General features: G+C 45.7%; 1 protein-coding gene and 1 pseudogene across 1 annotated transcript in view; both read left to right on the forward strand.

Moving 5' to 3' along the window:
* Positions 1-15,207, forward strand: part of Fam186a (family with sequence similarity 186 member A) — a 46,380-nt gene extending 31,173 nt beyond the window's left edge. Inside the window, exons 5-8 of the mRNA XM_085831538.1 lie at positions 1,104-1,296; positions 4,816-4,964; positions 6,963-7,142; positions 15,095-15,207. Of these exons, the coding sequence (XP_085687664.1) occupies positions 1,104-1,296; positions 4,816-4,964; positions 6,963-7,142; positions 15,095-15,116 (544 nt within the window). The 3' untranslated portion in view covers positions 15,117-15,207. The remainder of the gene's footprint in view (positions 1-1,103; positions 1,297-4,815; positions 4,965-6,962; positions 7,143-15,094) is intronic.
* A 2,426-nt stretch (positions 15,208-17,633) lies between these two features.
* On the forward strand, positions 17,634-18,118 carry LOC110310103 (small ribosomal subunit protein eS10 pseudogene; annotated as a pseudogene).
* Positions 18,119-23,753: the final 5,635 nt, after the last annotated feature.

A 23,753-nucleotide genomic window follows, 5' to 3' on the forward strand; every position in this document is an offset into this window, starting at 1 on the left:
TTATTTTATAAAAGTTGCCTTGGTCATGGTGTCTCTCTCTTCATAGCAGTAGAACAGTGACCAAGACACTTAGCACGTGTGAGATCCTGGGTTCGTCTCCAAGTCCGGAAACCCTTTCCCCACCAGGTGCTGCAAAAGCAGTGGTCTCTGCCTCCCAAGGCACCTGCACCTCTCTTCACTGGGTTGTCCCTGAGTAATGAATATCCATGATCCCGTGATAATGTTTTTTTCTAGGGATATGAGGATATTTAATGCAGCTGTGAGGTGGAGGTGAGGGCATCAGGAGTTCAAGGTAATTTTCAGCAACAGAGTGAGTTCAGGGCCAGCCTAAGCTACATGATACCCTGCCTCAAACCCACTCAGCAAACACATATGAAGCTGACAGACCAATAAAACGACTTCAAAGCATTCATAACCTAGAAGATTAGTAAATTAACAGAGTCTTGTAAATATTTTGCACAAAGCCCAGCCGTGGTAACACACACCTTCAATCTCAACACTCGGGAGGCAGACACAGGAAGATCTCTGAGTTCAAGGCCAGCCCTGGTGTACAGAGTGAGTTCCAGGACAGCCAGGGATACAACAAGAAAGCCTGTCTCGAGTAGAGTGAAGAGACACCATGACCAAGGCAATTCTTATAAACAAAAACATTGAATTGGGGCTGGCTTACCATTTCAGAGGTTCAGTCCATTATCATCATGGTGGGAAACATGGCAGTGTGCAGGCAGGCACGGTGCTGCAGAGGCAGCTGGGAGTTCTACATCCTGATCTAAACGCAGCAGCAGGAGATTGTCTTCCACAGGCAGCCAGGAGACTTGAGTGCTGGCCTCCTACTCACAGAGATCTATCTGCCTGCCCCTGTCTCTGAGTGCTGGGATTAAAGCCACACTACCACTGGGCATAGAAATGTATACTTACAGGAAATTAGACAAAGGTCTAACTAAACAAGTCTCCCGTGCCCTGTCATACCTCCTGCTAACTCAGAATGATATAGGAATGTTAAGAAACGAAGTCAGGTGTGATACATTGGCTTTGAGAACTATCTGGATCTAATTCTTGATTTCTTTTTTCCTTTTCTTTTTCTTTTCTTTTTTTTCTTCAAGAAACCACCTAACCAAACGAGTGAAAACCATCCACAACACTGGGAAAGGGTACGAGATTCAGAGCTTGTACACAATGCTTGATAGGATTGACCAGTACCAGAAGAAGGTGATGCACAGCTGGACGGACAAGCAGAAGCAGCTGGAACAGAGACGAAAGCAGTGCCTCCGGTCTATGACACAGTTCTTCAGCCAGGTGACCTGTTTCCCGTGCCTCCTTCCCAGGGGGCTGCAAGACAAAGACGGTTCTATGGGTTTTATTTTACTGGAGACATAATCTCTCTCCTATGTAGCCCTGACTGTCCTGGAACCTACTATTACAGACCAGGCTGACCTCGAACTCACAGAATTACCTGTCTCTGCCTCCTCCCAAGTTCTGGGATTAAAGGAGTGCTCCATCATGCATAGTTCAAAAAAAATTATTTTTTGACAATAACATTTTCCTGACTAGACCATACGTATTCATACATATTTGTTTCCTGAGGCTGTTGTAACAGGGTACCAGCAATCTACAATAGAAAATAGCCGGGTGTGGGGGCTCACACCTGTAATCCTAGCTAGCGCTCTAAAGGCTAAGGCAAAAGGATTGCTGTTTGAGGCAAACCTGGGCTACATGGGTAATTCCAGGGCAGCCTTGGCTATAGGGGAACTTCCCCATCTTGAATATCTGCCCACTCAAGTACTGACAACCATTAAAAGAATCCTCGGCCACTGCCAACAAGAAGAAAATACCTTCCCATCTTCTAGAGGCAAGAAGTTTATGAAGTCAAAGCATCTCAGGGTTCACTGTCTCTGGAGGCCCCGGGAGAGATTTGTTCCTCGGCTGCCATTCTTTAGCCTGTAGACTTGTAACTTCGGTCTCTGCCTTCAGATGGCCAATGTGTCTCTGTCTCCTCTTCTGACTCTGAGGAGAAACGGCAGTGAATTCGTTACACACCTAAGTAGCCCAGGATGCTCTCATTTTAAGAAGGTTAATTACATTTAAGAAGGTTAAATACAGCCAGTATTTCTGCGTCAGCTTCCCAAATGCTGGGATTCTAAGTATGAGCCACACAGAAAGTATGGCTCCTGACTCATTATGGCTGGCTACTCTTTTCCTCAGAACATTAAGAGGCCAGTTTTAAACCACGAGTTTACAAGGAGCTTAGAATTTATTTAAGTTGCTTATACCACACCCTGCACAGAGATCCCAGTAAATTCTGGCACCGACCTCTGGAGTCCCTTTTGAGGAAGTGCCAGTACAATGGCCTTTTAAAACGTTTCAGAGCTAGAGTAAAGTACTTCACCCTGAAATTGTGAGCACAAGCTACAGGATTTTGGTTTCCAAGTTTGTGAGCATTGGGTGCCTGCAGAAGTAAGAAGGTGGCATCAGGGCACCTGGAGACATTACAGAGCCCTGGCCCTTGGCAACAACGATGCTTGATTCTAGGCAAAGCGCCGCCTCTCCAGCCCTGAAGTCTACGGTCGTGATAACACGGAAGAGCAAGGCCTATGGGAGCAGCTTCAGCAATTAGGACGCCACACAAGATCTGTCTTCGAATATGGTCGATTTATCCACATGAACCGTCCTTATAGTATCATGCTAATATAGAAGTTAAGCAGTCATTTCACCAAGCGGGAGTCAGTTGTTTGGGCAGAAATGCTGCCGCAGGGTTCCACTGGGGAATATTCTTCTGTGAGGATGCTTCTGAGCTCCACCGTGTCCTCCCGGAAGTCCTTCCGCTGAGGCAGGCTGGGAAGTTGGCACTGATGGAGGTCTGAGAGGTCTTTGGGAGCATAGCAGGCATTGCCAGGCAAGTTTGTGTGCGGCCAGCGATGGCGCCGTAAGTCCCAACGGTCACTGAGGCCACGCACAGTCTCAAGTCTCTTCTTACTCATGGGTACCAACAGGGCTCTGACTAGGGAGCACTGCAGCGAGATCCTGGAGTCAGTTCCCAAAGTTCCAGCTCTTGTATCACTTCATTGGGCGGTAGATTTGCGCTCTCAGGACTCAGAGCTTGGAGCTGGCACACTAGCGCCACAGCTTGCCTTGGGGTGAGTTCACTAGCTCGGCAACGCTGTCCAAGAGCTCGGCTCCTCTCTGCGATGGGGGTGGGGTGGGATGGATCCTGCCTCTGAGGCATCAGGAGTCACATTATTTACAATTCACAAAATAGTTTTTAAGATATGTTCCTTACAAATACTTTTTTTTTTTTTTTTTTTGTGGTTTTTCGAGACAGGGTTTCTCTGTGTAGTCCTGGCTGTCCTGGAACTCACTTTGTAGACCAGGCTGGCCTTGAACTCAGAAATCCGCCTGCCTCTGCCTCCCGAGTGCTGGGATTAAAGGCGTGCGCCACCACGCCCGGCTTTTTTTTTTTTTTTTTTTAAAGACTGGCTACCCGGGAGCTTGCTATGCAGACTAGACTGTCCTCCAACTCCTGCCTCCCAAGGGCTGGATTTAAAGGCATTCATCACTACACCAGTCCAGTTCTAATATTAACTACAAGCTGGAGTTCTAGAAACATTCTATTATCTATATATCCTTTTTTCTTTAATTAACTTTCTCTTTCTTTCTTTCTTTCTTTCTTTCTTTCTTTCTTTCTTTCTTTCTTTCTTTTGAGACAGTGTTTCTCTGTGTGGTCTTGGCTGTCCTGGAATTCACTGTATATAGACCAAGCTGGCCTCAAATTTACAGAGATCTGCCTGCCTCTGCCTCCCAAGTACTGGGATCAAAGGTGTGCACCACCACTGCCCAGCTAATTAACATTTATTAATATAAGCAAACCTGTGTTACATAATGGGTTCCAGGTTGACCAAGGATTCATAAGATCTGTCAAAAAAAAAAAAAAGAGATTAATTTCCAAGACTTTTTCCTTTATTTGAATAGAAAAGACTTCAGATTATTACCAGATTAAAGTAAAATATTTAGAATTCTCCATAACAATTGTATTTTAAGTATCATAGCTCTTTATAAAACAAATAAAACCCTCCAATTTTTTGATTTAATAAATGTAGTCTTTATAGATGAAGTAAGCAAGATGGGGTGTCAGGAATACAAGCCATCAAACAGGAAGACATGTACCAAGCTATCTATCTAACAGGAAGAGCAGTGTCCCAGACATTTCAGAGGCAACTCAGGCTCTGAAGCAGTGGATCTCAGCCTGTGGGTTGAGATCCTTTTCTGGGGTCCAGTGACCTTTTCACAGGGGTCGCCTAAGGCCACTGGGAAACAGATACTCCCACAAGTCATAGAGTGACAAGGTTACAGTTCTGAAGTAGCAACGGACATGGCTTTAGGATTGGGGGTCAGCACAACACGAGGAACTGTATTAAAGGGGTGCGGCGTCAGGAAGGTGGAATAGAGGTGGTGAAGTATCAAGCCATCAAGAAGGGACAGGAAAGGGAGAAGGCTCCGTTCATGAGGGGAAGCAGATAGACAGCAAGTTCAAGGCCAGGCTGAGCTGTATTCCCAGCCAGCCTCAGGCTGTCCTGTCTCAGGTCCCCCAACCTCCAGAAGGAATAAGGGGGTGGGGGTGCATGGCTCTGCTATTGTCTGGGTCCAAAGTAGAACTTTCTAAAATCTCTGGCTTTTCTCTTCCCACTTCTCCCTTTCATACTTCAGACTGAGGAGTGACACAGTGCCTCCCCTGCCCATTCCATACCTCCCCCCCTACCTCCCCCCATACCCTATGTCTCTAATCTTGTTTTTGTTGTTGCTGGTTTTGTTTGTTTTTAGCTTGAAAGGAGCTATAAACTCAGTCTTAGCCAGCCCATGCCTTCGATCCCCAGTTTTAAGAAGATACCTGGATTTACCAAACTTCAGCGGCCGGTCTTGGAGTTATTAATTGATGACAGCAAAAGATCTGACCTCTTCAAAACACTTGGGTATGTACAGAATGACGTTAAACTTTCAGTTTGTAAGTGCTACCTAATGCCTTATTGTTTTAATTAAAAGTATTTCAGGGGGGCTGGCGAGATGGCTCAGCGGTTAAAAGCAGTTAGTGCTCTTCCGAAGGTCCTGAGTTCAAATCCCAGCAACCACATGGTGGCTCACAAACATCTGTAATAACATCTCATGCCCTCTTGTGGTGCGTCTGAAGTCAGCTACAGTGTACTTATGTATAATAATAAATAGATCTTTGGGCCGGAGCAAGCAGGGACTGAGCAGGCTGGACCAGAGCAATCTAAGTTGACCAGAGCGAACAGAAGTCCTAAAAATTCAATTCCCAACAACCACATGAAGGCCCACAACCATCTGTACAGCTACAGTGTATTCATATAAAATAAATAAATCTTTAAAAAAAAATAGTTTCTCATGTTAGGGTTATCACCCCCCCCCCATTAAAAAACAAAAAACGAAAAACAACTAGCAAGGTGTTTTGTTCTGTTTGGGGTTTTGTTTGTTTTGAGACAGGGTCTCACTGTGTAGCTTGACTGGCCTGGAACTCCTAGAGATCCTCCTGCCTCTGTTTCCCAAGCACTGGGATTAAAGTTGTTATCATGAACCTTGCTTGGCCTAGCAAGGTTTATTTACCTATATTTCTTTCTTTTTTTTAAAGGAATTATTTATTTTCTGCATAGGAGTACACTATAGTTGTCTTCAGACACCAGATGAAGGCATCAGATCCCATTACAGATGGTTGTGACCCACCATGTGGTTGCTAGGAATTGAACTCAGGACCTCTGGAAGAGCACTCGGTGCTCTTAACCGCTGAGCCATCTCTCCAGCCCTTACTTCTATTTCTATCTATATGTCTAACATTTAGTTTTGAGTTCCTTTTTAAAAAACAAAGCAAGATGGCTTAGCAGATAAATGTGCTCACTGGGCACCCCCGGGGGTTCTGAGTTCAAGCTCTAGAATCCACCCAGAGGAGACAACCAACTCCACACAGCCGCCCTCTGACCTCCTGTCTCCTCCCTTGCCTCTCTTTCTCTTGATGTAATAAATGTGTTGTTGTTGTTGTTGTTTAATGCTTCTGGGGCAGAGAGGTGGCTGAGGTTAGATAGAGGGACAGGCTGCCTGAGCTTGACTCCGGGGACTTAGGATGGGAGGAGAGAACCGGACTGACCATTATTAGTTGTCCTCTGCCCTCAACATTCATGCCTGGGAACATGTTCCCCCCCACCCCACCCCAAAAACAAAAAACATGTAACAAAGATGTTAAAGAGCTGATTCCTCCTTAAGAAGCAAATTATTTAAAGAATATTTCTTCGTTGCTTTTTTCTCCCCCACCTCTCTCTTTCTCTCTCACTCATTTAATTTTATTTATATGAGTTCATTATATCTGTCTTCAGACACACACCAGAAGAGTGCATAAGATCCCATCACAGATGGTTGTGAGCCACCATGTGGTTGCTGGGAATTGAACTCAGGATCTCAATCGAAGAGCAGTCCAAGTTCCTAACTGCTGGGTCATCGTCTCTCCAGCCCCCCCCCCTTCCTTTCTTTCCTCTCTCCCTCTCTCCTCTCTCTCTCCCCTGTCTTCTCTCTCCCTCTCTCTCTTTCTATCTCTTACCATGTCTGTCTATCTATCTATCTATCTATCTATCTATCTCTTCCTCTTCCTCCTCCTCTGTCTCTGTCTCTGTCTCTCTTTTTTTAGAAAGCAAAAGCTTTGGGAGGAAAAGCTACATGGTCTGTGTACTTCATGAGGCTAAGAAGGTATTGTGAAAATGGATGACTAGGCCATAGAGGTGTTTTGGTAACTACATCAGCAAATTCTGCTTTTCCCATATCTCTGCCAGGGTGGCTACAGCTAGGGCTCCATTGGGCACAGAAGGACAGTGCAGACCAGGGTGCTGAGGAGGTGTGTGAAGCTTGTGTGTTTTGACCGAAGTGAGCTCTGAGAGCTTCATGCCGACGTGCGCTCTCTGTCTCTACAGACAAGCTTCAGTGGAGGCCGTGTGGAATGCTGACCTGTCTACGTCAAGCTACCCAATAATAGAGAAAGCACCAATGAGTGCGCTCTGGGCCCAGCTGGGTGGGTACCCAGATATTCCTAAGCTGCTGCAGTTAGACATTCAGTCGACCTTCAGAAAATCTCTTGCTTCCATCCGGTCACAGTGAGTAAAGGTTTGGGTACTCTGGTCACGGGGTCGTTCGTCTCATCTTCTGTCTTCCTAATTTGACTTTCTCCTGCATGCAGAGGAATAAGCAAAGGGGGTGTTTGGTGTGAGGTTAGTTTAGATTTACAACATAGTGCAGATGAACTCAGGTGGTCAGTGTTTCTCTTCCTAGACCTACAAATATCATCACCTAACATTAAACCAGCAGTTATACTAAGAGCACAACCATTCTAGAGAGGTCGGCTTAGAATTCTGCCCTCAGATTCGCTGCTGCTGGGACCAGGCAAAGAATAGTGGCTTGCTCTTTCCACATTGTAACTTGACAGTGTGGGTGGGCAGTTGGTGGCACCCACCCACAGCCCCAGCTTCTGGGAGGCTGAACTGGTAAAGCTCAACTGAGCCTATGAGTTTGAGGCTAGCCTGGGCAGCAGAGTAAAGCCAAGCCTTTAAAAAAAAAAAAAGAATAAAAAAGAAAAGAAAAAAACATATACAAGTTAGGCAGTATGATGTGCACCTTTGACTCCAGCACTCAGGTGGCAGAAGCTGGCAGATTCCTGAGTTCAAGACCAGCCTCGTCTAAATAGCTTGTTCCAGGCCCAACAGGGCTGTGAGATGAGAACTTGTCTCAAAAAACAGACGGACAATAAACACACAGGGAGGTTAGTGTGGCGGCATGCATTTGACTCCTGTACTATACCTGAGGGGGAGGGGAGGTGCTCGCATGGCTCCAAATTATGTTGACTCACATTCCCATTGAACCATGGGAAATGTTTTCGTGAAGGGGACGCCTTTTGGAGTTTGTACTTTCCCCTTTCAGGACACAGAATAACCGTAAAATTTTAGTAAGCTGAACCTCTCCCACTAGAGTGGTTCATGGATGTAGTTTATTTGGGGGAAAATCTAGGTCCTGAGGTGAGAAGCCATGCTAATTCATAGATGTGTTCAGATGGCAGTCACCATGAAACGAAACATTTAACATTGTAAACTGGGTATTCCTCCTATAATCCCAGCATTTGGGAAGCTGAGGGCAGTAGAACTCACATGAGTTCAAGGACAGTCTGGGCTGCATAGCAAGGCTTTGGCTCACAAAAACAAAAAATAGAGTTAGGGATAGAGCGCTCGCCCAGCCTAGGTGAGTCTCTGGGTTCAACCCCCAGTGCAAGGAAAGAACAAATATTCTACAGTATGCGGCAGGAGAAGTGTCTTGCTGGCAAAGTGCTTGCTGGTGCATCCCTGGCCTTGGGTTCCATCCACAGTATGGTGAAACAGCAACAATACATTAAATTATGTATGCAGCACAAAGAAGTCCTGCAGCCTAGATCTATTATCTCACACTCAGCGGGCCAGGGCCGGAGGGTCCACGTTTTGGGGATCACCTTTGGCTGCACAATGAGACCCTGTCTCAAAAGCAGAGAGGCTGGAGACATGGTTCGGTTGATGTAGCGACTGCAGCACCAGCACAGAACCTAAGTCTGCATGGTTATCCTAGTGTTTGAGTAAGACAGACGTAAAAGCCCATCTCCTTTCACTGGAAGGACAAGATATGAGGGTTGCAGAGTCCTGGCAAAGAAATATCCAGAAATATGACTTATCTGTCTAAAAGAGGGATATTCTACTTTTGCTGTTAGATTGTTTTGGTAAGGAATAAAAAGGGATTCCTACCTTAAAAGAATAAAAGAAGACCTTAGATTGGGTCCCTAGCACACATGTAAAAACGCTGGGTGGGAAGGGGATGAGGCAGGCAGGTCCCTGGCGCTGTTGGCCTACCAGCCCATGAGCTGATGAGATCCCAGGTCAGTGAGACCCTGTGTCAAAGAATAAGGTTGAGAGTAACCATGGAAGACTCCAGCCCTCAGCCTCTTGCCACCATGTGCACACATGCACACTCCCCACTACACACACACACACACACACACACAGAGAGAAATGAAGAACTTTTAAAGAACAAACCCAAATCATATATATGTTAATCATGCACATATATATAGAGAGAGCACACATGTACATAGAGAGCATACATGCACATAGAGAGAACACACATGCACACATATAGAACACACATCAACACACACACATATAGATAGATAGATAGAAAAAACACAGGCACACAGAGAGAGCACACATGTACATATATAGAGAGAGCACACATCCATATATATATATAGAGAGAGAGAGAGAGAGCACATGTACATATATAGAGAGAGCACACATCCATATATATATATATAGAGAGAGAGAGAGCACATGTACATATAGAGCACACATATATGTATAGAGAACACACATGTACATAGAGAGAGCATATATGCACATAGAGAGAACACACATGTATATATATGTATATATATATGTATATATATATCAGACATATACATAGAGCACACATGTACACAGAGAGAGGCACACATCCACATATATCTATATATAGATAGAGTACATGCATATATATAGAGAGCACACATGCACATATAGTGCACACATGTACATAGAGAAAGCACATATGCACCTAAGAGAGAGAACACACATGCACATAGAGAGAGAGCACACATGCACATAGAGATCACATATATACACAGAGGGAGCACACATGCAGATATAGAGAACACACATGCACATAGAGCACACATGTACATAGAGAGAGCACACATGTACATAGAGAGAACATACATGTACATATGAAGAGAGCACACATGCACATAGAGAGAGCACACATGTACATAGAGAGCACACATGTACATATAAAGAGCACACATGCACATAGAGAGAGCACATCTACACACAGAGCACACATGCACACATAGAGAACACACATGTATGTAGAGAGAGCACACATGTATATATAGAGAGTGCATATACACACAGAGCACACATGCACACATAGAGAACACACATGCACATAGAGACAGAGCACAATGTACATAGAGAGAGCACACATGTACATATAAAGAGAGCACACATGCACAGAGAGAGAGCGCACATCTACACACAGAGCACACATGCACACATAGAGAACACACATGTATGTAGAGAGCGCACACATGTATATATAGAGAGCACATATACACACAGAGAGAGCACACATAGAGAACACACATGTATGTAGAGAGAGCACACATGTATATATATAGAGCACATATACACACAGAGAGAGCACACATGCACACATAGAGAACACACATGCACATAGAGAGCACACATGTACATAGAGAGAGCACACATGTACATATAAAGAGAGCACACATGCACATAGAGAGAGCACATCTACACACAGAGCACACATGCACACATAGAGAACACACATGTATGTAGAAAGAGCACACATGTACATAGAGAGAGCACACATGTATATATAGAGAGCACATATACACACAGAGAGAGCACACATACACACATAGAGAACACACATGCACATAGAGAGAGAGAACACACATGCACATAGAGAGAGCACACATATGAAGTAAAAGAGTTAGCTGGACATGGTGAGAGAAAGCTCCTATGTCAGAAAAGGATGTGAAGAAAAGAAGAGGTCCGCTGGACACGACGGCACATTTCTGTAATTCCGTTATTTGGTGGTAGAGGCAGTTTGGTCAGTACCCAAGGCTATCCTCAGCTACACAGTAACCTCAAGGCCCAAGGCCAGCCAGTCTTGATTTTAGAATCCCTTAGAGCCTAGGAGGTGGTGAGGCTCATCTTCGAGTGTATCTGTGAGGCATTTCCAGAAAGAATCCACTGAGGAGGAAAGATTCGCCCTACTGTGAGTGGGTGGCTTCCCCACTCACGGGGAGTACCCGCAGAGCACCCAGAGTTCCTTTTTGCCTGCTTTCTGGCTCTTTTACTCTGCCACCCTTCCTGGGCATGACAGATTGAACCTTCTAGAACCGTGAACAAAAAATGTCCATATACTTTTCCTGTCAGGTATTTTGGTCACAGTCTCAGAAAGTAACCAACTAGAACAATCTCTGGGTCAAGCTACACAAAATCTCAAGGAACATCTGCTAAATTCTACAGCCAGCTTCTGACCCAAGACAGACTTGGTGAAACCTGCATGGTTTTCCAGTTAGACAGACTCAAGAAAGTTCAGCTACCGCTCTTCTTCCCCCTTCCCTTCCCCTCCTTCCTCTCCTCTCTGTTTTAAGACCAGGTTTCATGTAACTGTTCACGAATTCACTGTGTAGCTAAGGCTGGCTGGCCTTGAACTCCTGATCTTCCTGCCTCTACCTCCTCAGATCTGGGATCACAGGCCTGGGATTCACTGTATGAATGGTGATTCCCAGTGTATACAGTGCTGGAGGTGGAACCCCCGGGCTGCGTGCCAGGCAATCATCCCACCCAGCTCCTACCTGCTTCTTGTCCCTGTAGTTTTACCTTGTCCTGAAGGTTGAACGAATTGAAGTATAATTCACATGAGACTCATCTGGATCCCAGCATAAATCCTGAGTCTGTTTTTGTGTACCGAGTGTGTTGGAACATTGTAGGCCTAGACTGTGTATGTTTATTCTCCGGCTAAACGACATTTGCATTGCTTCTAGTTTTTGGCAACTATGTATACAATTGATATGAAGCCCATATGAGGTTTGGGGATGAGTAAGCAGGAGTGTTGATCTGCTGTTATAAGCACACGTCATTTATAAGACTTTATAATTTCACAGTGGCTGTGTCTCCCTGTGCGTAGATGTACATAGCAGACCTACTTCCCGAGTCCACATGAAAATTTCTATGTTTTTGTGACATTTCTGGTTACTTTTCAGTAATATCAGTAATTAAAATGTCCAGAGCCAAAATAATACTGAATTTCACTTCATGCTCAAGGGGTCCCACTTTCTTCTGGTCTTGCTCTGTGGTCAGGGAGGAAATGGACAGTTTGTGTGGCCCAGGCTTCTGTTTCTAACACTTCCGGCTCCCAGTCATGGTCCGGGACTCCTTAGAGAGCACTGGGAAGAACTTGGAGGAAAGGAAACATTCAAATTAAATATTTAAACACGGTGTTTTTAACATCATTACCTTTTGGGTGAAGTAGTTTGGGTTTTTTGTTTGTTTGTTTGTTTGTTCTTTTAAAAGTGTCTCCTGTGGGCTGGAGAGATGTCTCAGGAGTGAAATGCATGTGCTCACAGAGGGTCTAAGCCCCCATGCTAGAAAGGTCACAACCACCTGAACCAGCTGTAAGTCTAGCTCCAGTGGATGTCGCCCTCTTCTGGCCTCCATGGGCATTCACACCCACATGCACATAACCATACAGACACATACATATAAATAAAAATGACAGAAGTGCCTTGTGGTGGAGTGCTTGCATCTAGCATACTCAAGGCCTTGAGTTAGATTCCCAGAACCACAGGAAGAGAAAATGCTTTGATAGACGTTGTGGTGGTTTGAATGATAAATGTCCCCGTAGACTAGGGGTAAGGGTTTTTCAGTAAATGCAACAGACCTCATGTAAGAGATCTGGGAAGGGAGATGTGGAAAATGGCCTCTGAGTGAAGATTATATATATATATATATATATATATATATATATAGAGAGAGAGAGAGAGAGAGAGAGAGAGAGAGAGAGAGAGGAAGGAAAGAGACAGGAAGAAGGAGAGTAGGCTGTGATGGTGTGACTTTTATGGGAGCAGGGAGCATGTACACAGGGAAAATACACTATGCGGTGAGGATGGAGATGTATCTCATTTGCCTTTAGAGATGATGACTGGAGGCAGAGTGGGGGATGGGGGGGCACCCGGTTCTGGAATGTGGGCGGTTCCTGGTTGGCCGACATTTGGACACAATTTTGGACACATTTGGAGCACACAGTGAGGGAGAAAAGAGAGAAGGGAAGAGAAAGAGGGGGGAGAGGAGGAGAGAAAGCAGGGAAGAAAGGAGTGGGGGATAGCATTACAATGGCACACAGTTGTGATGCTGCCTTCTAGGTCTGTGGTTCTCAACCTTCTGAACGCAGCGACCCTTGACTACAGTTCCCCGTGTTGTGCTGACCACAACCGTAAAACTAGTTCATTGCCATCTCAGAACTGTGATTTTTGCTACTGTTATGAATTGAAGTGTAAATATCTGATAGGTGACCCCTGTGAAAATATCATTCTACCCCCACCCCCACTTCCAAAAAGAGGAGTCGGAACCCACGGGTCGAGAGGCACCGCTTTAGTAGATGAATATGTCCGTGACACTGTGTCAGGGAGGCAAGCGAGCCACGGTGTGGCACTCGGCAGTCCTGTGATTTGTCTCTGTCTTTGTTCAGCCTGCACCCCAACTGCGAGCTTCATCACTTCTTCCCCGGCTGGCTTCTTCTTCCCCTCTAGCTTAGGCGAGCTAGAGGAAGCCATGCCTTGGTATGACCTCCCTCAGGCAGGCTACGCCGCCGTGGTAGAACAGCTCTTCTGATGGCAGACCTGTTAAGAACAGAGTGTTCCGTGTTTAAATGGTTGCTTTTACCCTGGCCAGAGCCTGGAGACAGGAGGTAGCTTCCTGTTGGGCCCTGCAGCTTCTGTCTCTAGCTCATAGTGAGCCTCTGGCAGTTCCACAGTTACAGCCGGGTTCTTCCCCGTCGCAGCCCCAATGCCCACTGGGAATGCTGTCCCTGGGTTTTTGCTCTGTTAAATTGTGACTTTCAGTATCTGCCTTAACATCTCTCCAGCGTGGGCGACAGCAGCTTGTCCTGTGTCCTCCTGGACTCTTGTCAGATCTCTATCAGTATTTTCGGTGTTTCACGTTTTTTACTTGTTAGACCGGAGTGGTCAACTTTATTTTATTTTTGTGGGGTGAGTTTTTAGGCAGCCCAGGCTTGGAGGGATCACTTCTTTTTTCTTTTTTCCATTTCATGGGTGTGGGTGTTTTACCTGCATGTACGTCCGGATGAGTGTGTCAGATCTTGGAGTTACAGATAGTTGTTGAGCTGCCACGTGGGTGCTGGGCTTTGAACCTGGACCTTCTGGAAGAACAGTCAGTGCCCTTAACTGCTGAGACCTCTCTCCTGCCTGAGTGATCACTTCTTATGCTTGCATACACAGACAGACATACACACATACTATCCTGCTGCAAAAAGGCTCATAATAGGCACATTTTTAATGAAAACAACAACAATAACAACAACAACATCTCTTTCAGGCCAGAATTATTCAGTCCCGGTTGAGATTGTTGGGAATTTCCAGTGCTGCCTGTTGCTATACTAGGATGCTGGCAGACACTCTCAATGAGCAGTTTTGTGCCTCAGATACACTTTATTGGTTACAGCACAAAGCTATGGGACATTTTTATTTTGTTTTGTTTTGTTTTTTCAACATAGGGTTTCTCTGTGTAGCCCTGGCTGTCCTGGAATTCACTCTGTAGACCAGGCTGGCCTGGAACTCAGGCCTCTGCCTGTCTCCTGAGTGCTGAGATTCAAGGTATGTGCCACCAACACCCAGCTCATAATTTAAAAATTAAGAATGGACACACACCGTGCATCATGGTGTTGTTTATGTGACTTCCGTCGCATAGATACGTTAGTTACTACGCCATTCATTCCGATAGACACTGAGGCATTTTCTTACGCTGCAAGTTATTCTGCACCAAATACCCTCGGAATGTCTGAATGGTTTTGTGATTGTTCCCCTGTGGCAATGTTATTGAAAATAATAGTTGCTTTTCAACGGAAACTTTGGAAAATGGTGGCGGGTCCTTTCTGCGAAGTGCTGAGCATTCTGGAGGCTTCAGCCACGTTCTAGCTTTAGGTTAATGACACCTGCGATGGATCATACGCTTCCGTCAAGCCCCACTCCTCCCGAGAAGTCGGCCTCCTTAATGTGTGACTTCAATGGCTATGGATTCCTTTGTGGTTTCCCTGTTTATCCCTGGAGCACTGCACTCATCTTCTCTGCCACACTTCACACATCTCCATTCCTATGAATGCCTTTAGGACCAGATTTTTATCGTAATCTTTTATTGTAACACGATTAACTATGTTGTCTCATTGCCAGGTCTAAGAAGATTCGCAAGTGACCACAAAACCCAAGACAAGCACGTAGAAAGCAGATTTCAATGGTTCAGCAAAATGCCTTTATTTTTTATTTCTTTCATGGATATAAATTGCTATGTTTACTCTTTGCTTTCTGTGTTGCCTGTATATCTTAGGAACATTGTCTGAAGCCTGGCACAGAGCATCAGCACTTTAGAGCGTAGAGCAGGAGGGCCAGGAGTTCAAGATCACTCTTGTTGACAGGGAGGGGCTGGAGAGGTCAAGAGTATTTGTTGTTGTTACAGAAGATGCCATTCAGTTGTCTGCTCTGACATGGGGTAGGGGGGTGGGGGCTCACAAGCACCCACCCATAACTCCAGTTCCAGAAAATTCAATAACTTCTTATAACTTTCACTGACACTATGCATTCACGTGATACACATACGCTCATGCAAGCAAAACACTCATGCCTATTTTTAAAAATAAATAAATAAATAAATAAATAAAATCTTTTTAAGAATCTGGCTCGCCAGGCGTGGTGGCGCACGCCTTTAATCCCAGCACTCGCAAGGCAGAGGCAGGCAGATTTCTAAGTTTGAGGCCAGCCTGGTCTACAAAGTGAGTTCCAGGACAGCCAGGGCTATACAGAGAAACCCTGTCTTGAAAAATCAAAAATAATAATAATAATAATAATAATAATAATTTGGCTCAGTGGGAGATCACGTGCCTAGCCAAAAATAAAGAAATGAAAAAAAAGAAGATTGGAGATGTAGCTCTCAGTTGGTAGGAGCGCTTGCTCAGCAATGTCCAAGACACTGGGCTCAGTCTCTAGAGTCATAGAAAAAAAACAGGCACGGCTGCACCCTCCTATAATCCCAGCATCAGTGAGGCCGACTCAGGAGAATCATCAGACGTCTAGAGTTGCCCTTGGTACATATCAAGTTTAAGACCAGCCTATGTTACATCAGAACCTGGTGGTAGAGGTACGGTGGAGGGGTGGGGGTGGGGGTTGGGTTGCTGGAGCCACAGCTCAGTGGTTCAAAGTACTATTTGTTCTGTCTGTTTGCTTAGAGCTATTTGGTTCTCAGCACCCATACAATGACTCACACTAACCTATAACTCCAGATCTCAAATTCCAGGGGATATGAAAACCTGTGCCTTTCTTGAGCACTTATGTGGTACATATGTGGGTATACAGGCAAAATACTCCATATAGCCAAAAATAAATATAAAAGCTTAAGAGAAAGGAAAAAAAAAAGAATTCTGGTTGATATTACTGGGAACAGCTTTGCCAAACTCTGGGATAGTATTATGTCCCCTGACATGAAGGGAAGAGTCAGTACCCCCCAGATCCATGTCTGATCAGCATGTAAGGGCTGGGGAGGTGGTTCAATGGATAAGAGTGTTTGCTGTGAAAGCAAGAGGACCTGAGTTCAAATCCCCAGCACGCACACGAATGGCAGGCATGGCTGTGAATGACTGTAACCCCAGAACTGGGGAGTGGGATGGAGGAAGGAGAGGGTTCCCAGGAACTCACTGCCCAGCCAGGGAGTTTCAAGATCACTGAGAGACGTTGACTCAAAGTTAAGATAAAGAGTGACCTCTCTCTGGTCTCCACATAGGAGCACACAGGTGTGTCCCTATAACACACGCACACCCCATACACACACACACCATACATACATACCAAACATACAGACGCTTCAGCAGAACCAAGGTGGCAAAGAGGAAAGCCAGGCTTCATACATGGGACTACATCTGAGGAAAAATTTGAGCTGAACCCTTTTCTATTTACTACATTTGCAAAACAAATACATGGTTAGGAACGGAGTCAAGGGTAAGTCTCTCACTGAAAGGCAATGAGGTTATTCAAAGCTGACCTCTAGCTCATCAGGAGTGAGATCCGGGCTTCTGTGCCATCTGTTTCCCATCAAGAGAGCTGATCCACGGGAGAAAATGATCACAGGTTAACTAACAACAACAACAACAACAAAAAAGTCAACCAAATGTCAACAAGATAAAACACAACTATATAAACATCCCAAGGGAATAAAGGGAGATAATGGAAATGAATGTGAAGGAAAAACCGAGGGAGAGTGGGTGGTGGTGCATCCCATAATCCCTGCCTTGGGAGATAGAAGCAGGAGGGTCCGGAGCTCAAGGCAGGCCACTTCGGAAAGCTCCTGGTCTCAAAACAACAAAAGAGAATAAACAACACCTGAAGAAAACAAAAATCTGTAAGGAGGGCTGGAGTTACAGCTCAGTGGAAGAACGTTTGTTTAGCATAACACTGCACACAAGAAAACTATATTACCTATATGATATGTTTAAAAGAATAGACCAAGGTGGTGCACACCTTTAATCCCAGCGCTTGGGAGGCAGAGGCAGGCGGATTTCTGAGTTCAAGGCCAGCCTGGTCTACTTAGTGAGTTCCAGGACAGCCAGGGCTACACAGAGAAACCCTGTCTTGAAAACAAAACAAAACAAAACAAAAGAATAGATCAAGTTAAAATGAATAGAGGGCTTCCTTTCCAGCCTCTGCCTCAGACCTTACAGCCTTGATGTTGATGGCTGAGAAGTACAGGATTGCCATCTAAGAACTCCTTCTTAAGAAAGGCGTGATGGTTGCCGAGAAAGATGTCCTCATGCCCAAACACTCTGAGCTGGCAGACAAGAACATGCATAACCTTCATATAATGAAAGCCATGCAGTCTCAAGTCTCGAGGTTACATGAAGGAGCAGTTTACCTGGAGACATTTCTACTGGGACCTTACGAATGAGGGCATCCAGTATCTCTGAGATTACCTGCACCTACGTCTGGAAATCATGCCTGCCATCCCATCCTGAGACTGGCAGGCCTCAGCCCAAGGGTTCACAGGGTGAGTGACCGGCAAGATTCCCAAGAAGGGGAGGCAGACAGAGATACCTGCAGAAGGAGTGCTGTGCCCCTGGAGCTGACAAGAAAGCTGAGGCTGGGGCTGGCTCAGCAACTGAGTTCCAGTTTAGAGGCTGCTTTGGTGGTGAACATGGTCAGCCACCTCACTGAAGTTAGAGATTGTGTTGTAGCGAATAAACCTTGGGGGGAGAACAAACCTTGGGGGGGGGGAGAACAAACCCGAAGGGAAGAAGTAAAATGCAAACCAAAATGGAGACAAAGCTCAAATCAGAACTGACTTTGAGGCAAAAGTTGTTGGGTGGTGAAAGGGAGGTGGTAGATCAAAAACAGTATTGATACTTACAACACGCATTATAAAACAAAGTGTTTTGTATACAACAACACACATTATAAAAAGCTTTGCCTGTGTCTGCATGAGGTGTGTGCAGGTGGGAGCAGGTGCCCACAGAGGTGGGAGGAGCTGGAGGTACAGGAGGATGTGAGCTGCCTGGGTGCTCTAGACATACACTGACCCACTGACTCACCGCACAGCTGCCCTGAGCCCGTGCACAGCCTGGGGCCCCATGCATAGCCTGGGGCCCCGGTGCACAGCCGGGCTCCGGTTTCCTTGCTCGAAGTTCTCTCCAGGCTCCTACCCTGCAAAAACAAAACAACCTTTCCACAATGTTTCAAATGTTTTTTATTCTTCCTTTGCAACCCAGCTTGAGTTGCAAGGTCGGTAATTATAACCCCTCCCTTCCTTGCACTCTCAGCTCCTGCTCTTCTCCAGGTCTACTTTGGACCACAGCCCAGCTTAAGTACAGTCTTCTCTGTCCCCCTCCAGGCCTGAGAGTTGAACACTCTGACCCCCTCCAGGCCTGCACCCTGAGAGCTGAGCACAGTCTCGGGAAACACCGGAACTTGCCTGTTGGTCTCGGTTTAAATAATCAAATGCCCAGAGGCCCCAGAAAACTACCTGGCAGACACACTCTTATTTCTCTCATACACTCACTTTGGCTTTAAGTTTTACTATTTTATATTTTTTCAAAACACCTTTATGTTCTTGCCTGTTCCCCAGCATCGCTAAGACCGTTGCCATCTTCTCCTGATTAACTGGCTCCTTATTGCACTAGAGACAAACTTTTCTTTTGCTTAATTAATGTGTGTGTGTGTGTGTGTGTGTGTGTGTGTGTGTGTGTGTGTGTGTGTGTGTGATATGTAGGTGTTCGTGTGGTTATGTGCACAAGTGTGTTCATGTGTGTGTATGTAGAGGGCAGGGTTGATCTGGGGTTGTACTGGCTAGTTTTGTGTCAACTTGACACAGCTGGAGTTATCACAGAGAAAGGAGCTTCAGTTGAGGAAATGCCTCTATGAGATACAACTGTAAGGCATTTTCTCAATTAGTGATCAAGGGGGAAAGGCCCCTTGTGGGTGGGACCACCTCTGGGCTTGGGTTCTATAAGAGAGCAGGCTGAGCAAGCCAGGAGAAGCAAGCCAGTAAAGAACATCCCTCCATGGCCTCTGCTTTCTGACCTGCTTGAGTTCCAGTCCTGACCTCTTCAGTGATGAGCAGCAATGTGGAAGTGTAAGCCGAATAAACCCTTTCCTCCATAACTTGTTTCTTGGTCATGATGTCTGTGCAGGAATAGAAACCCTGACTAAGACAGGGGTGTTTTCCTTAGTCCCGCTCCGTATTACTTTTTGAGACAGGCTCTCTCACTAAAGCTGGAGACCACTGATCCAGTGAGACTGGCTGACCAGTGAGCTCCAGGGAATCTTGTGCGTCTGCCTCCCAGGTGCTCTGATTCCAGACTGGTGTGGCACACCCAGCTTTCACATGGGTCCCGGGGGAGGAATGAGGTTCTTCCATGGTAAGGACTTTCCCTACAAAGCCAACTCCCCAGACCACTAATTTATTTAAAGATTTGAATATGTGTAGGCATTTCTGTCTGCACGCAGGTATGGCATGTGACTGAGGTATTGGAGGGAGCCAAGCTTTGGATCCTTTTGGGCCTGGAGTTAGAGGCGTTTGTGAGCCACCCGATGTGGGTGCTGGGAACTGGACGCAGGTCCTCTGGAGAGCAGCAAATGTTCTTAACTGCTGGACCATCTCTCCAGCTCCCACGCAACCTTATTGATTTAAAGATCCAGGCTCATGTAGTCCAGGCTGGCCTCAAGCTTTCCGTGAAGCTTAGGTTGGCCTTTAACTCCTGATTTGACTGTTCTACCTCCTAAGTGTTGGGATCATAGGCATAGACCACCATGCTGACATTCACCTGACACTCTCATCTGGCCTTTGCAGTCACACACACACACACACACACACACACACACACACACACTTGGGAGTCAGTTGCTTATGGGGAGTAGCCATGTGGCTTCTTCACTAAGTCCTTAATTTAGAAGAGGGAGAGTTTTCCGTTTCTTCTTCTGGATCTCGCCAAAGCCTGGGCCTGCTTTGCAGGAGACTCTGGGCTTCCTCTCGCTGTGTCTGTTCCCTCCTCAGAGGGGCTGTTTACAAATCACATGGCTTTCTCCCTTCCTCTTCTCCATCTTCTTCCCAAGATCAGGGTTCTGCTCTTAAACACTAATAAAATTGCCCTCCAGCTTTAAGGAATCAGGTGATCAATCTTGGCCTGGAAAAGCTGGCTCAGGGGTTAAGAGCACTTGCTGTTCTATCTATCTATCTATCTATCTATCTATCTATCTATCTATCTGCAGGCAAACATTCATATGCATAAAATATAAATAAACACACCTTTAATCCCAGCACTTGGGTGGCAGGGGCAGGTAGATTTCTGAGTTCGAGGCCAGCCTGGTCTACAAAGTGAGTTCCAGGACAGCCTGGGCTACACAGAGAAACCCTGTCTCCAAAAAAAAAAAAAAAAAAGAAAGAAAAGAAAAACAAGATGAGTAGCTAGGCATGGTAGTGCACACCTTTAATAACAGCACTCAGGAGGCAGGGGCAGGCAGATCTCTGAAATCAAGGCCAACCTGGTCTATGCAGTGAGTTCCAAACCAGTTAGAGCTTGACTATGAGACTTTTTCAAACCAAACAAAGAAAAAAAAGACATTTTATCGTGTGTCCCCTTTCCTTGTTAGGGCTGTCTTGTTTCTCTCCTTCCCTTTACAGCAATAAATGTAAATGTAAAAATAAAACTACTTTAAAATGCATGGCACCGGGTGTGGGTGGCACACAACTGTAACTCCAGGAGGCTAGGCTAGAGGGATTGGAAGGTTAGGGCCAGCCTGGACTACATAGAAAGACACCCCCATCCCCAACTTAAAACACAAAGCACATGAGAGACAGAGAGAGAAAGAGAAGAAGAAGAAGAAGAAGAAGAAGAAGATGTGTAAATTCACTTCCTTCTGATTTTTGTCTTCTCCTGACCCCCTGGGGTAACCTGGGCTTTGTACTTGCTCTGCCATTGAGCCTGCTCCAGCCAATATCCGCAAACAACCTCATGGTGTCTCAACTATCGATCAACTTTTAGTGCGCAGGCCAGGTGCAGTGGCGCGCACCTGTAACCCCAGCATTTGGGAGGCAAAGCAGGAAGATCAATGTAAGCTTGAGGCTGGCCTTGTGTACACAGTGAGTTCAGTCATCCTGGCCTAGAATGAGACTCTGTCTAAAACAAAACAATCCGTCATACTTAAAACTAATAATACATTTCTCTGAAAGTTTCTTTTTTCTCATATGACTTTCAGAAGTCTATATTCTCATAATTTGCTTTTTATCTTTTTGGCCATTTGTGCGCTCTGTGTGTGTGTGAGGTCATAGGACAGCTTCTTTCCTTCCAACATGTGGCTCCTGAGGGTCAAACTCAGGTCATCAGGATTGGCAGCAAGAACCTCTGTCTGCTTCGATATATCGCTGCCCCCAGGTCCTTGTCTTATTTATGTATTTATTTATATATTTCTATATTTCATCATTGGAGATGGTCTTAGTGTTTTAATGCTGTGAAGAAACACCATGACCAAGGCAACTCTTACAAGCACAACATTTCATTGGGGCTGGATTACAGGTTCAGAGGTTCAGTCCATTATCCTCAAGGTGGGAACATGGCAGCGTCCAGGCAGGCATGGTGCAGGAGGAGCTGAGAGTTCTACATCTTCATCTGAAGGCTGCTAGCAGAATACTGGCTTCCAAGCAGCTAGGCCGAGGGGTCTTAAAGCCCACACCCACGGTGACACACCTACTCCAACCAGGCCACACCTCCTAATAGTGCCACTCCCTGGGCCAAGCATATAGAAATCACCACACCACCCACCTCATCAGCCCTTCCTTTTTGGTTGTTGTTGATGAGTTAGGGTCATGCTAGTAGTTCTGACTAGTCCTGTGTTCATGGTAAATCTCCCTCATCAGCCGGCCGTGGACTGAGCTTATAGGCATGCAAGCATTAGATCCCAAATTGTATGTGCCCAAATTCTATGTATACAGTATGTGAGCATTTTGTCTGCATGTATATCTGCATACCAGAAGAGGGCACTGGATCCCCTATGACTACAGTTACACACAGTTGTGAGTCATTATTTGGGCACTGGGATTTGAACTCAGAATCTGTGGAAGAGCAGCCAGTGCTCTTAATCACTTAGCCATTCTTCAAGTAACCCCTAGACCCCAGATTTTGAAGTTTTATTTTTTTATTGATATATTTAGCTTGTATATACATATGGGGGGTTTCTGTATGAGGGTGCATGAGTGTCAATGAGTGCCAGAGATGTCAGGCGACCCTGAAGCTAGACTTACAGGAGACTGTGAACCATCCAGCGTGGGAATTGAACTCCAGTCCTCTGGAAGAGCAGAACTCACTCCTAACCACTGAGCCATCTCTCTAGCCAAGACCTCAATTTTTAAAATCTAGCCTAGAGCCAACCTGAGCTTCCCCCTTCTCAATTGTACATTTAGCTAATTATTGCTCACTGTGATTTCTCTAATGAGCTGATTAAGAAAAGATAGAAATAGTCAAATTGTATCATGAGATGGCGAGGGAAAGTGAATGCCTATTGCCGGGTTTCGGCACCATTTATTGCCTGCGCTTTTTTGTTCCCCCTGGTAAGAACACGCTCAGGGCAACCGGAATCTTCTGCAGGACAAGCTTTATTGCTTACCCCATCAGGAGCCAGTGGAGAAGAGAGCCAGAGAGAGCGAGAGAGCCAGAGAGAGAGAGAGCGCGAGATGGCGGAGCCCTCTCCCTTTTATGGAGGACTGTCCTCCGCCTTGGACGTGTCGCTCCCTGATTGGCTGCAGCCCATCGGCTGGAGTTGTCGTCACGGGAAAGGCAGAGCACATGGCGTGGAAAGCTACCCTGGCACATGCGCAGCTTGCTTGTTTACTACTTAGAACACGGGTGTCAGTGCTATCAGTGCCATCTTGTAATGGCGAATGTGAGGACAGCTCCTTACAAATGCCCTGCATACCAGACAGACAGACAGACAGACAGACAGACATTGTTCTCTGTCTGCTTGCTTGTTTGGAACGAGGCCTCACTTCCTTTCTGGGGTTGGTCTTCAAAACACCATACTAGAAACCTATGGCTGAGTTTATTCAGGGCCTTATTTCCAATCCCCAGTGATGAGAAAGGGGACCATTATAGGCTAATGATAATGCCAGTGGAGAGAATGACTTGGGGGAATTTTTAAAATGGGAAAATTGGCTGAAGAAGTTACCTACCAACAGACAAAGTATCTATAAGTAACTTGGAGGTTAAAGGCCTTCCCAGCTGGGAAGTATAGGGTTTATAGGGTTTTTCTTTTGTTTTGGATTTTTTCGAGACAGGGTTTCTCTGTGTAGCCCTGGCTGTCC

The sequence above is a fragment of the Mus caroli genome, unplaced genomic scaffold (genome assembly GCF_978045245.1).
Source record: "Mus caroli unplaced genomic scaffold, Mus_caroli_1 scaffold_16, whole genome shotgun sequence".
Lineage (NCBI taxonomy): Eukaryota > Metazoa > Chordata > Mammalia > Rodentia > Muridae > Mus > Mus caroli.